The sequence below is a fragment of the Babylonia areolata genome, chromosome 27, assembly GCF_041734735.1.
Source record: "Babylonia areolata isolate BAREFJ2019XMU chromosome 27, ASM4173473v1, whole genome shotgun sequence".
Taxonomy (NCBI): Eukaryota; Metazoa; Mollusca; class Gastropoda; order Neogastropoda; family Buccinidae; genus Babylonia; species Babylonia areolata.
The window spans coordinates 33104056-33119405 of NC_134902.1; the positions used below are offsets into that span (position 1 = coordinate 33104056).

The following is a 15350-nucleotide window of genomic DNA, read 5'->3' on the forward strand; positions in this document are numbered from 1 at the left end:
GGTGGTCTCTTATTCTTCTTCTTATACTACTACTACTTTCTCGCTCTCTCTCTCTCTCTCCCTCCCTCTCTCCACCTTTCTCACCCTCTCCCTTTCTCTCCCCCTCCCTCGTTTTCTCTGTCTGTTTGTCTGTCTGTCTGTCTCTGTGTCACGCTCTATAAGAGAGCGGACTAGAAACCCCCACCCAACCCAACACTAACACCCAGACAACACAAACACAGACTAAAATAATTCATGGTTTACATACATTTATTCAGTCACACACAGAACTTGCCAAATGAAACTAACCACAATCACAGCCACAACAACTGATACACTTAAACGACAACAGAATGGATAAATAACCCACAAAAGAACAGAGCTCGAAGACACGTACGTCCAGCGAAAAAAACAGTCTGAAGAATGTTGTGCACTCAGGACAGTTGATAAACAAAGAAACCTGAAACACTCTGCACAACACCAGATGAAAAAAAAAAAATAAACAAACGATGACGTGGACAACGAAGACTGAAGAAAACGACGATGAAAGCGGGTACACGATGAAAGCGGGTACACGATGACAGTGACGAGAAGAGGGCAGCGGGGAAAACTGCTGACAACAGACAACTGAAGCACCAATGCCACCCGGCCGACACAGGTGGAAGGACAAATGGCACAGGAAGTGGGATGCTGCCAACCGGGTACCACTACCCTGACGCTGGAAATAAACCAAAACAAAGACAAGACACGTCCAGCAGGGCACTCCCTCTGAGCTGGAGCACACAGAATACAGAAAACATGGCCACCTGGAGGAAAGGCCATCCTCACTTGAGGGTACCAACTGGGCAAAAAGCCCCAAACCCAAACAGACACGACCTTCCTCAAAGAAGGCCGCGGGCGAAAAGCCTAGAGAAGTGTCACTGACAGAACAGAGAAATTTTAAACTCTGCTCAGCAGTGACACAAACACACACATGACTCCACGATTGCACGTGAAAAACGTACAACCGGGAGTCACACATACAAAAAGACAAGCTGGGGAGAGCGAGTGGGGAAGGGCATGTACAAAACACTCCCCACGAGATTGTCATGAGTTGTGACACTCTGTCTCTCTCCTCTCTCTCTCTCTCTCTCTCGGAAAAAGGCGAGTGTGTGTGTGTGTGCATGTCTATGTATTTGTGTGTTCGAGTACATGTGTGTGATGTCTGTGTGTGCACATACATGTGTGTGTTTGAAGATTTTCATGTGGCAATGTTTTGATGATTTTCATGGTGTTTCTGAAATTGTAGTCTTTGATTCATCCGTTTATGTTGCTATTATTATCTGTTTGGTTTGTTCTATGTCATTTATTTATTCACACTTATTCCATTTATCATAGTGTGTGTATGTGTGTGTATGCATGTGTGAGGGCATGGTGTAAAGAAGCTTCCAGCTTATCCATTCCACCCTCAATGAAACATTTGTCATTGTCATCGTCATCGTCATTGTCATTCTCTCTCTCTCTCTCTCTCTCTCTCTCCCTCTCTCTCTCTCCACCTTTCTCACCCTCTCCCTTGCTCTCCCTCTCCCTCGTTTTGTTTGTCTGTCTCTGTCTCTGTTTCTGTCTCTCTGTCTCTCTCTCCCCCCTCCAGCAGCGCAGTTTATAGTTCAGACCGGTGCTGAGCACATCTGTTGAGATTGAGTTTCCCCTGGTAAAGGAGTTGAAGAGTTCTGTCTCCGCAAAAACAAACGTCCGTTAACGTGTTTGTCACTCAGCACAGTTGCAGATATTTTTTTCCGGTTCACAGAATACTTGTAGGTGCGGATGGGGTGGCTTGAAAAGTGGATGTATGAATGAAAGGTTGTGTAGATGAATAAAATGAAATGTATAAGGAATAGTTCAGCCGAGAGATATATAGACAGACGAAAGATTATAAAACAAAAAGAAAAAGAAAAAAAAAAAAAAAGAATTGAGATGATTGAAGTAAAAGTGGATGGATGGATGAATGAGTTGAGAATAAAAGTGAGCAAGTGTTACTGTTAATGTTGACACAGCATATTTCTTTCCACTAATGAGTTGGTTTTCGATCTAACTGCGGTTGATTTTTTCAGTCTGTTGTCTGTTGATGAGTTAATTAGTAAATGATAGTAACGAACGGGTCAATGACGTGTTATCAGTGGATTGATTTGTGAATTTAACTGGTTGATTAGTCAGAGCAATGTTTTGATTGGTTGGTTGATAGATGGCTGTTGCGGCTGTTGTTGCTGCTACTACGGTTGTTGTTACTGCTGCTGCTGCTGCTACTACTACTGCTACTGCTACTACTACTACTACTACTACTACTGCTGCTGTTGGTTTTGCAGTGTTGCCCTTTTCTCCCATGAACAGTTCTAGTGTTACAGACTCACAGTTATTGGCTGCAACGTTCATCATGGCAGTCGATGTTTAATATCATTGTCCTCATCGCGTTGATCGTCATTCAGTTGTTTGTTTGTTCCTGTACTCGTTTGTTTTGTTTTTCTCTTATGTATCCGTCCATCCATGCAGTCATTATTTATTCATGTCTTTACATATTTGTGTATAAATTATGTTTCATTTTTGGCGTGTGTGTTTGTTTTTTTCTGTTTTGTTTTTGTTTTTATTTGATTTTTATGTAATCGGGCATTATTGTTCCAGTTGTTATTGTCAGTAATGATTATTGTTGTGCCGTTGTTGATATTATTATTGTTGTTGTAGTTGATTTATCATTATCATTGTTGTTGTTATTGTTGCTGCTGTTGTCTTGCTGAATTGATATTGATTGTACGATCATCAGGAATGTGGACCTGGAGAAAAATGTAAACCTTTTCCGTTCCTTGTCTCTGTTGTTACCGTTCAGCATTGCCCCCCCCCCCCCCCCCCCCCCCCCCACCCGCTTATTCTATGAACAAATCTAATCTGTTTGATTATCCGTGTGTGTGCGCGCGCGCGTGTGTTTTATCATTTTTATTCCTCCTCCTCCACTTCTTCTCCTCCTCCATCCCCCCACCCCCTCATCGTAATGTACACAAATTATTAAATAAACTCCAGAAATAGCTATGGTTATATATATACACTCGACATACATTTACCACATAACCAAATTTGCACTTCAGAGAAAATCAAGCAATAAAAACAAAACAACGAAAAAGAAAAAAAGAAAATAATAACAGTATCCAGTTGCTCCACCTGTTTCATTTATTGTTGGTGTATTTGTTGGTGATGACAGTAATGATAATGTGGTGATGATGATGACTCTGACAACAACGACGGCGACGATGGTAATACCAACAGTGTTTCTGACATTATGTGTGTGCGTTCGCCTGACTGAATGACACAGGAAACGAATGATGAGTGCCTTGAGGCAGCTGTCAGTCGGCTGTACGCAGGTAGGCAGCAAATGCCTCCGTGTTTGTAAAGCCTCAGAACTTGGTCTCTGACCGAGGAGAGGCACTATATAAGTATGAATGATAATGAATCCGTGTATGTAAAATGCATAAAGCTTTGTCTCTGACCGTTGTTAGGCGCTATGAAATTATGAGTTACAATGACTCCTTTTCTATAAAGCTTTTAGAGCTTGGTCTCTGACCGAAGACAGGCGCTATATCAGTATGAAAATTATTGACTCCGTGGTTGAAAAGCGCTCAGAGGTAGGTCGCAGTGATTCATCAATAATAATGACTCGGTATTTGTTAAGTGCTTAGAGCTTGGTCTCTGACCGAATGTAGACGCTGTATAAGTATATACTCTTTAGGACTCCGTGCCTGTAAAGCGCTGAGAGCTTGGTCTCTCTGCCTGAAGATAGGCGCGATATCCGTGTGAATAATTATGACTCCGTGTTTGAAAAGCACTTAAAGCATGGTTTCTGACCGAAGGTATGCGCTAGATATTCATCAAATAATGACTATATAAAGCGCTTAGAGCTTGGTCTCTGACCGAAGGTAGGCGTTAGATATTCATCAAATAATGACTATGTAAAGCGCTTAGAGCTTGGTCTCTGACGATAGGCGCTATATAAGTATCAAGGATAATGACTGTGTAAAGCGCATAGAGCTTGGTCATTGACTGAAGGCAGGCGCTATATAAGTATCAAGGATAATGACTGTGTAAAGCGCTTAGAGCTTGGTCATTGACTGAAGGCAGGCGCTATATAAGTATCAAGGATAATGACTCTGTAAAGCGCATAGATCTTGGTCTCTGACTGAGGATAGGCGCTATATTTTATAAATGTAAATGATAATGACTGCGTGTTTGTAAAGCGTTTAAAGGTTGGTCTCTGACCAAACGTAGGCGCTGGATATTTATTTTTGATAATGATAAAAATGATAATAAAAATATAATAACAATAATAATAATGATGATGATGATGATGTGTTCCTCCCCACCTTGCAGTGCTCCGGGTCAGTGTGACGGGCATCGAGGCGCGTGACGGTCACCAGGCCCTGCTGATGAAGAAGCGGCGCAAGAACTACAAGCGGGGGGCCCTCAGCGGCAAGGAGGTCAAGGCCATGGTGCCGCTGCTGGACGGCAAGGAGGGCTGCACGTGCGACATGGTGACCCAGAACAAGAAGGCCCGCCTTCTGGTCTTCGGCTCCAAGCGGGACGAGAAGTACTACATCAACTACGTCACCCCGTTCGCCAAGAAGGACAAGGAGTTCAAGAAGGCCCTCAAAGCCATCCGCAAGGGCGACGCCTGTGTCAGCATGCTGCAAGGGTCCGGGCTGGGCATCGACGACGACGACAAGGGCAAGGACAAACCCGAGTCCGGCAAGGGAGGCAAAGGGGACAAGAAGCGTGGCAAAGGAGGCAAGGGCGGCAAAGGGGGCAAGGGCAAGAAGGGCAAAAAGGGCAAGCGGAAGGGAAAGAAGGGCAAGAAAGGGAAGAGGAAGGGGAAGAAGGGAAAGAAGATGAGGAAAGGAGGGAAGAGGGGCGGCAACAACAGGAACGTGACGGCCAGCGGGCTGAACGACAACGTTGCTTAATTGATTCAACAGCTTCTCATTAAAAAAAAAAAAAAAAAAAAAAAGTAAAACAAAACAAAAAAATAATCAATAACCTACCCTTATCCGACAAATAGAATGGTAGAGGAGAAATCTGTTTCTGCTCCTGCAGGGGCTGGAAGTGATGTAAAATCGAAAGCTGAGGACTATGTTCACAATCACTGGCTGGGAAGAAGAAAATAAGATTTTCTCATTCGTCTTAAAAAGGTATGATTATTGCCGTGCTTAGAAATAAAACTGAACAAGTTGCAAAGACTGATCGAACGAGAGAATGTGAAGCGTTGGTTCGAAAGAAAAACGCTGATTCAAAACTGAAAGATGTTCACCTTTCGTGAAGTGGATCATTTTTCATGATGTGAGAGGTGGTTTTTTTGTTGTTGTTGTTTAGTCTCTCTCTCTTCCTTTGTCTTTGCATTGTCAGGCAGATCGGACACGCTTGGAACACTAGGAAAAAAATCACGATTGAAAGACTGTATGGAGGAACAGCAATGGACTGATTGAATGCGAACAACACGAACAGCTGGGAATAATATTTGCGTTGGTGTTATTTGGTTCCACTGTTCCCTCCAACGTCCATAAACGCGAGGAAGAATTCTCAGTTTGTGAGATGCAGTTCAAATTTCTTTCTTTGGAGATGTCGAATGTTCCCAGAACCTCCACAGAAGTAAGCGTCCGGTTTACAATGAATCTGATAATCAAACATGGGGAAAAAAAACACTAAAGAGATAATCAAATGACGAGCAGGATTTTTTTTTCTTTTTTTAATTGTGTGGCTCAGTTTCCCGGGGGATAGAAGTTTGATTCTTCCCTTGATTTACCTGTCCAAAGCAGGAACTGCAACACAGGAAGACTTGCAGACTTAAGTGAGAAGATACAAAGATCAAAACAAGACCTTCCACCTTGTTCAGGATGTGCTACAAGCCAGGACCACGTCGAAAGCTGAAGAAACCCAGATGAAATGAAAGGTAGTTTGCACAGAAAGTTGAGAACAAATGCGCTGTGGAGATGATTGCTCGGTCGAATGGCTGGTTACCCCCTATAAGATGTTCCAAAATCCACTGAACCAGTCCCCCTGCTTGGTATTATATACAATTCCCCCCACCCCCCAACCCTGCCACCACGTCCCCAGTGTTGTGGGTTATACGATTATCGTAAATGACGGAGAAGAATGATGCCATGGCAGAAACTGTACTCGTGTCTTGACAGAGAATTGTGATGTTTATTCAAATTGGTTTGTGACTCCGTGTTCACACTGGGTGAAGGAGCAATTCGAGTGAAGATGTTATTTTGTTTGTTTGTTTAATCTCTCTCACAAAAGTCTCCCTCGGAGTCTGTAGACTGTGACGTCACCGGACCAGTGCTGATGGATGACGTCACACGTGGTGATTCACGTCATCAGGGACCGTTATGATGTCAGTGAAGGGAAAGAGGGTGAAGATGGCACTGTGTCGGTAGTACGAAGTTTTCGTTGTGGACTGTTCAAACTGTGTTTTCTGTTCAAATCTTGATGTGATTAGCGATATGGCTTCTGTTTGTTCTTTGCGTTCATGCCATTGTTGTCGCTGTTGTTGAGTTTTGCTTCTTTCATCAGTTGGATGAGTGGTTGATTGGCTGGTTGGTCGCGCGGTCGATCAGTGTGTTGTCTTGTTTGCGATTTTTTGTGTAAAACCATGTGCTTAATTAACAAGGTGAGCATAGACTAGAGTTCACAGAGAGAAAAGTTCTCATCCGCATTATCTCCATACAATTTTCTCTCTACCTCTCTCTCCCTTAACTTCTTTCTATCACTGTGTCTGTATGTCTCTCCCTCCCTCCCTCCCTCCTTCCCCCCTCTCTTTCTCCATTTAATCAAGAGGATAATAAGAACAATTGTATACCGAAGGAAAAAATATTTAATGTAAAGGAGACAGACGATCTGATGGTGATTATATCACATAACTTAATGATAATTATGCTGATTTTTTTTTTTAGACCGTGTTAGAAACATAGAAGTTGTAAGCGTATATCATCTCAATCTGTCTGTCTCACTATTTCTACCCCACCCCCACCCCTCTCTCAATCTCTCTCTCATTCTCTCTCTGTCTCATTCACACACGCGCGCGCGCGCACGCACACACACACACACGCGCGCTCACGCGTACACACACACACACACGCGCACGCGCGCGCGCTATATTTTTTATCATGTTTTCAGCAGCAGCTGCAAAATGTAATGTTCGAATGACAGAAAAACTCGACTCAGTGTTTTGTGCACCGAAATAAAAAGGATAGAAAAAGAAGAGCATGAAAACACACACACACACACACACACACACACACACACACACACACACAGGTGGAAAAACACAAGCAGACAGCACAAATGGTTTGCTGCACGTTGAGAGCAGAACGCATTTTAGTCGGCACGTGTACGTCACAACTTTTTTTTTCTTCAGTGTTTCACGTGCAAATTTTCCCCTGCCGTTTGTACTGTCACTTCCAGACTTGTGTAGTTAACTCTGAAGTGATTCCAAGTCTCAGACATGTCAGCATACTTCCTCTCCAGGGGAGATCCACAGAGGGGGTGAGGGGGTGGGATAAACATGATCAAGCCATATCGACCATCTGCCTTTCTCTTCTTCCGTTCATACTTCTTCTACAGTATATAGTTCTCTTGTTTGGAAATAAATAAGTAAAACATAAACAGTACTGAAAAGGTAAGTGGAAAGACTGAAAGTTAGGCCGGGGGAATGCACATAAACAACTAGCCAAGACACTGAAAAAATAGACGAGAGATCATATTGAATAAAAGAGTGGTGGATGTTTGCAGTCGACCCAGATTTCGATACAGTTCAGTTCACACTTGTTTTACATAGCATCTCGTCATCTCAGAAGATCTACGTACACAACATGAACAACGGTCTTTCTTTCTATGCTTTATCTGTGTCTGATCTGAAAATGTACGCCTTGTCCATTATTCAAACATGTGGCATTCAGCGACAGTAATGCATCGGCTATCCAGTCAGTGGAAAACATAGCAACTCACATTTTAAAAACATGAAGCAGAAACACCTGTTTTGATATTGGGAACAACATACTTCTGAAGGTAGTAAAAACAGTTTCAGTTTCTCAAGGAGGTGCCACTGCTTTTGGACAAATCCATAATCGTTACCTTACATCTGCCAGGCAGCATAGCCCAACGCGCTTTGTAAGATACTGAGTGCATGCATACATATTTGATTTCTTATCAGACTGGATTTCTTCTACAGAATTTTGCCAGAGGACAACGCTTTTGTTGCCACGGGTTCTTTTTGAGTGCGCCAAGTGCGTGCTGCACGCTGGACCTCGGTTTATCGTCTCACCCGAATGACTAAACGCTCAGTTTGCTATTTCCAGTCAAACCTGGAAGAAAGGGTGAGAGCGGGAATTGAACCCAGATCCTCGGGGACACTGCAGATGAGCGTCCTATCTAACCATTCTGCCACCTTTTCCCCCAGAATGATGATAAATGGTAAAAACAGCATTCCTTCTGTAATTTACGGGAAAATAGAAACAAAAGGAACGGGAACGCTAACTTGGTATATTAATCGCGCAAAACACATCTGGATGGATGGATGAAATTAAGAAAATACCTTCTCTTCCGCCCCCGACCCCCCCCCCCCCCCCCCGACCCCCAGCCCCCTTGACCCCCACAGCCCCCTCCACCCCCTTTTTTGTGTTGTTGTTGTAAAAACTGACCGTAAACAAAGTACATAAAGGAATGGAAATGATTTGAATAGTTAATCCTACTGTTTGTTTTTGCTTGCGCGTGTGTATGTGTGTGTCATTAGATTTGAAATATCTACCCTCCCCCTCTCTCTCTCTCTCTCTCACTCTCTCTCTCTCTCTCTCTCTCTCTCTCTCTCACACACACACACACACACACACACACACGCACACACACAGGCCAATGCACATGTTGTCACTTATTGTAGGCATTGTATGCTTTGATTTGTGTGTTAGAATTCACATCTATGACTCAATGGGTCAGTAGATATGAAGAATCTGTATTTTAGTTTCTAGAAGAAAAAAATAAGACATGAAACACAAATTAACAGACAATTATGTGCGTGTACGCGCGTAAGACGGAGACAGAGACAGAGCGCATGTGCGTGCATATGCTGTTTCCGCGGAAGGAAAAGGGAAGGGAAATAGCTTTCTTTGTCGTTTTTCTTCCATTCCTCTCACCCTTATCTTTCTTATAAATGAAAACGAAGCATGCGTGTGCGTGTGCGTGTGAATCACTATTTGTATGTGTGTGTGTGTGTGTGTGCGTGCGTGCGTGCGTGCGTGTGTGTGTGTATGTGTTTATGTAATCCAAAAGATTTAAATATGTTGGCCACAGTTGCTTGTATCAGCTTTTGGAAACAAGGTTACAATCACACAAAAAAACCAAACAGATATTACCTCCTGTTTCCCTATATCTCTATCTATTCCCCTATATCTAAGTTACAAATGCTGAAGTTTGGCTCGGTCAGTGTGAGGTGTTCCGTAAGCTGCCAGCATTGCACAACATTTCACGTTAGCAGGCGATGACACTAAAACGAATTTTAGGTGAGCTTAATGTGAGGTGGTCCTCAAGCTGCCGAAACGAAAAGTTTACTAAGGTATCAGGCGAAATCGGTTCGGCCAATACGCTGCCAAAACGAACAGTTTACGAAATTATCAGGCGAGTTTGGTTTCGCTAATGTGTGCCGACCCTTACGCTGCCAAAACGAAAAGTTTACTGATACCTGGCGATGCGTAAGTTAGCAGATGTGAGACGGCCATTACTTTGCCAAGACGAAAAATTCAGCTTACCGACCAGGAAAATGTGAACAAGTTATCAGGCGAATTATGGCCGACACAGCTCTTATGAGGCGGCCTTTAAGCTGCCAACGTTGCACAAGTTACCGGGAAAATGTGATCAAGTTAACGGAGCAAATCGTACTTCAGCTCGTGTGAGGCGGCCCATAAAGCGAGACACCAACATTGCACAAGTTACCTGGAAAATGTGAACAACTTGACGGGACGAACTGTCGATCAGCGCGTGAAACCGGCCCTGAAGCTACCAACCAACATTTCACAAGTAACCGGGAAAATTTGAACAAGTTGCCGGGAAAATGTGAACAAGTTAACGGGGCAAACCGTAGAACAGCTCGCATGAGGCGTCCCTTAATGAAGCGACCTACTAACATTGCACAAGTTAGCAGCAGTAGGCGGCGAACGGCAAGTAAAAAGGAACGGGGCGCTGTTCTTGTTGTTGGTCTTGTTGTTTAGTTGCTGGCGCTGCCTGTGTCTTGGCCCCATGGCATACCTGCACGACGAAGATGTATGTGCCTTGCCTCACAACGGGTGGAAGGAAGTCTGCGCGGCTCGTGGGCCCACTGTGCGTTAGTGGCAGTCGGATTGTTTTTTAAACACATTTCTGACATAGCGCGACTGATTCAGCCTGTCTGTCTGTCAGTCTGTCTGTCTGTCTTCGTGTTGCCCGATTGTCTGTCAGTCTGTCTCACTGTTTCTGTCTGTCTGTCTGTCTGTCTCTCTCTCTCTATATATATATATATGTGTGTGTGTGTCTGTGTCTATGTGACTGTCTCTGTGTCTGTCTATTCCTCTGTGTCTGTGTGTCTCCGGACCCTCAAATATATATCTCTCTCTTCCCATACCCCCTCCCCTCATTCTCTCAATTCATTTTCTCTGCCATTTCCATTGAGAAAAATCAAGCGGATGAAAGCCCTTATGGGTTGGTCTCTGACTGAGGACAGGCAGTTTACAAATATTCATATCAAGCAATCAGTCGTTCAGTCGCTGCCAACCCTTTCATTTTGTTAGTGGACAAACTATCATTGAGGATAGTCGATCTCTCTCTCTCTCTCTCTCTCTCTCTCTCTCTCTATATATATATATATATATATACCTCTATTTAAATCTGGGATAACCAGCTGCTTCTGACGTAACGATTAACTAGTTCACATTTTTTACGTGAATGAAAAAAAATATTGTATACAAATACAGACACACACACACACACACACACACACACACACACCTGTCATCTTCACGAGGTTACCACATCCTTGACAGGCACAAATGTTTACAGTTTATACGGTAGGAATTATTGTGTAGGTGACACTTTTAATATCTAAACGATAGATTCCATTGGAATGCCAATGGAAACTTCTGGCACTGTGGTGTGTTATCGCCTCATCTATGAGCGTGTTCCCACCTCAAGAAGTTCGAAGATATGAGAGAAATGGGTTGAATTCCCGGATGCGATGTTATGTAGGTTGGGAATGATAACATTCGCTAATCGAATGGCCTTTTCTTTTCTTTTTTTTTCTTTTTTTTTTTTGTGTACAAGCACCACCCTACCCCCTTTAAGCCAAACACAATCTGATAATTACTTTTCCTCCAACCACACGAGCCGGGTGCCGTTGCAGAGTCGGTTAAGCGTTGAACTTCTGATCCAGTGTTCACCAGTGTTCGGGGTTCGAGGCCCGTTTCAGCAAAGTATGATGATGTCCCAAGGGAATGAAGGCACTCTACTCTTAATTTTTCCTCACTCTGCCCAGGTATGAAGGGGGGCAGGCACCTGACCGGTTGGGGAAGGTTAATCTGAAACGGAGGAAGGAGAGTTCTGGTCCCCCGCCTTCCTGTGCCGAGCCCTAGACACAGTGGATATGGGTTCACTGCCCTGATAGCCGTAAAGGCTATGGGACCATAAATCTTTGATCACCATTCGAGCTTGGCTGACACTGACAGTTGAGTGGATGTGAGATTTGCTTCCTCCCCCCCCCCCCCCCCCCCCCCCCCCCCCCCCCCCCGCACCCCCCTCTCTCTCTCTCTCTCTCTTTTCCTTCTTCTTCTTTCTTGATTCTTTTTTTAATTTTTTTTAAAGGACTCGACTCAAGCAAAAGCGTTATGACGTTTAGCCGATCAGAATTATTTCCTGCGCGAATACCTTGGAATTATTGTTGTCATATTGTTGCTGTTGTAGTTATCGTTTGTTGTTGACAAGTGGAATGATGTTCAAATGTTGAATGAGATACATATTATATATCAGGTACTGTGAAACACACACAATATTATTATTAATATTGTTGTTATCATCATCATCGCCATCATCATCGTTTATTATCATTGTTATCATTATCTTTATCATCATCATATTATTATTATTACATAGCAGTTTGTCATTTATTTTAGTTTATGTAGGTTGCTTGCTTGACTATATACTCCTTTTTATTCTTCATACATTCGTTCATTCATAGTGGGTTTGTGTGTGTGTGTGTGTGTGTGTGTGTGTGTGTTGTTGTTGTTGTTGTGTATGTGTGTGTTGTTTTTTTCTTCTTCTTTTTCTTCCTCCTCCTCTTTTTCTTTCTCTTCTTCTTTTATTTCTTCATCGTTTGTTGTTTGTTAATTATCGTGTGTATTGTTTTTGGTTTGGTTTCTTTGTTGGTTTCCTGTTGTTCTGTATTGTATACATTTTAGAGAACGTGGAACAACACTGCCTCAATGGTTTAGTTTATACGTGTTTTTGTTTCACTGTGAATTAAGACAAAAAACAAAACAAAACAACAAAAACAAAAAAAAACGTTAATGTAACATACATGTTCCGATATTTGTACATCTGCCTTTGTGCTTTCTATATATATATATATTAATATGAATAATTATATATATTTACGGTACTGGTTAAAGAGGGAGTCTTGACCCCGTTGTGTATAATCATTGTTCATATTATCGTGATTATATGCATATTGGTTGTGTAATATTTGCCTAGAGAATAAAGTTTTTTTGTTTTGTTTTTTTTAATCAATACACAAGTGAGTTTGGGTGTGTGTTTGCTTGGTCTCGCGCGCATATGTGTGTGTGTGTGTTTGCGTGTGTGTGCACGCACGCTTGTGTGCATGTATGTGTGAACATATGCGCGCGAACCTGCGTTTCATGATAACCAGTGCGTACTTGGAGAGTAGGGGCGGGGGGGTCTGTGATTACTGACTGCACTATCGTATGACTGGTTCCAATTTCGTTTTAGTTTTAGTTTCAATGTAAATATGTTTGTGATATCATCCAGGGGCACCTCATTATGCGCGCGCGTGTGTGTGTGTGTGTGTGTGTGTGTGCCCGGACGCATGGAGAAGGTATACGGTGACAAAAGTGAATGGACAGAGGGGCTAGCAAGCACATACGCGTGTTTTTTTATTTTTATTTTTTTATTTACTTTTTTTTTTTTGAAGCTGTGCGTTGGGTACGTGCATTCAAATTCTAAAATTCTGGTTTGAAATCTCTTTTCTTCTTCTCCTTCTTCTTCTTCATCTGCCCCGTAGTCTCACGACATAAGGGGTACCACATATCCTGGCAACTAATCTGATATTCATGCTGTTGATCCAAAAAAAAATGAAATAATAAAAAAATAATAATAAAATAATATATATATATATATATATATATATAAATCCGAAGCACGAAACAGTTCCTGAAGATGAATCCAGTGAATCAAAGGTCGCCACAATGTGCCTGCTCAAACTTTTTATTTCATTAAAGACAGACACACATACAGACGCGGAGAAACACACACACACACACACACACACACACACACACACACACACACAACCGCGCACACACACACACTCACAAGCACACATTCTCTCGGTCTCTTTCACACACACAGCGATTCAGAGCAGTTTTGGTCTTTTCTATCTTTATTTCAATATTCAGAAACATTCCCACAATCAGGTTGTCAATCAAAGTCAAGTTCGCTTCTCACCTCCTTTCCTTACAATCTCAACACATTTATCACAAGACTCATTTCATTTAATCACAAATTAATAACATCGACTTTAAACGCATTATTTTTCCCCTTATTCATTCGATTAGTAATGAGAATGCAATTGATAACCTAGAAACATTTTTGCTGAGTCACACCACTCAGACATTTCCTGTCTAGTTAATAAAATAAAATAAAATGAATTCTAAAAAGAAAAAGAAAAAAAAAGTCTGGTCAATTACTGTTCAGAAAAAGGAACATGGGTAAAATGTTGGCTTCCTCAGTTCGCAGACAATGTCACAGCAAATCATATATGTGCAAAAGAGTTGTGAACACAACACACTAACACACTAACGGACACACACACACACACACGCACGCACACACACTGACACACACACATAAACACAAACACACACACACACTAACACACACATACTAACACGCGCAATGCACACCCACACACATAATCATTAATCGATACGCACACAAACACACACAAATATGTATAACTTCAGAAGTATACAAAATAAATAAACCCACCCCAAAACACCAGGACAAATATATTTCTTAACGCCTTATACATCCAAGGTGTTGGAGTTGTGGAGAAAAACCAAGGACGTGCAAACAAACAACCCGTCTGTCACGTTGATAACGACTGTACACAGATGATCTAACACAAAAAGCAGGATGGGAGAAACATAAACAATTGCGTACACCTTTCAGTGCCAATAACTGGGGGTGGGGAGACCGCAGACTCGCTCTTTAATGAAGAGGGACATTCACAATGCCCTGAGTAGTGGCCTGGTGGCATATCACATCCGCTTAGGAAGTGACGGAGAGGATCTGAGCGTTCGGGATCGAATCCCACACCTGCCAGAATGTTCTCTCCTTCCACTTGAGCTTGAGTGATGGTCTGAACGCTTGTCATTCCGATGAAGCGATAAACCAAGGCCACGTGTGTTAGGATGCACTTTGCGCAGGTAAAAAGGCGGGATCGGATCCCACACTTGCCAAAATGTTCTCTCCCTCCACCTGACCCTGAGAGATGGTCTGAACGTTAGTCTATTCGGATGAGACGATAAACTGAGGTCCCGTGTGTTGCATGCACTTAAGAGCTCGTAAAAGAACACAAAAAGTTGTCCGTGGCAAAATTTTCGTGGTAAAATTCACTCTAATAATTATACACGTGTGAGCGTGTGCGCACGAGCGCCTATTAAAAGGCAGCTGTCAGTCGGCTCCACACCGGCATGCAGCCTGTTGTGCGAATAACTCCGTATTTGTGTGGCGCTTAGAGCTTTGTCTCTGATCACTACATAAAATATCCAGTATCGGCCTCTCAAAGAAATGGCTGGAATTTCACCTCCTTTGAATTGTCAGACGAGGTCAGCAGTGACCATTCCCCTGGTGCTAACTAAGGACCATCATTTAGTGTTTAGCTGAGTTCTAGATCTCAGCGGGATAATCACAGTCCAATGTTGTTGTTTTTCTCTCCCCAAAACCGTTAATGAAATCACTTAGATTTTAGCTGTTTTTTCGATATGAACGGGAGAATCATCACAATCCAAACTATTAATGAAAGTTGATCACAACTGAAATCA

At 42.6% G+C, this 15350-nt stretch overlaps 1 protein-coding gene across 1 annotated transcript in view; it reads left to right on the plus strand.

Moving 5' to 3' along the window:
* Positions 1–6784, plus strand: part of LOC143300929 (uncharacterized) — a 73762-nt gene extending 66978 nt beyond the window's left edge. The window contains exon 6 of the mRNA XM_076614864.1: positions 4369–6784. Within this exon, the coding sequence (XP_076470979.1) occupies positions 4369–4958 (590 nt within the window). The 3' untranslated portion in view covers positions 4959–6784. The remainder of the gene's footprint in view (positions 1–4368) is intronic.
* Positions 6785–15350: the final 8566 nt, after the last annotated feature.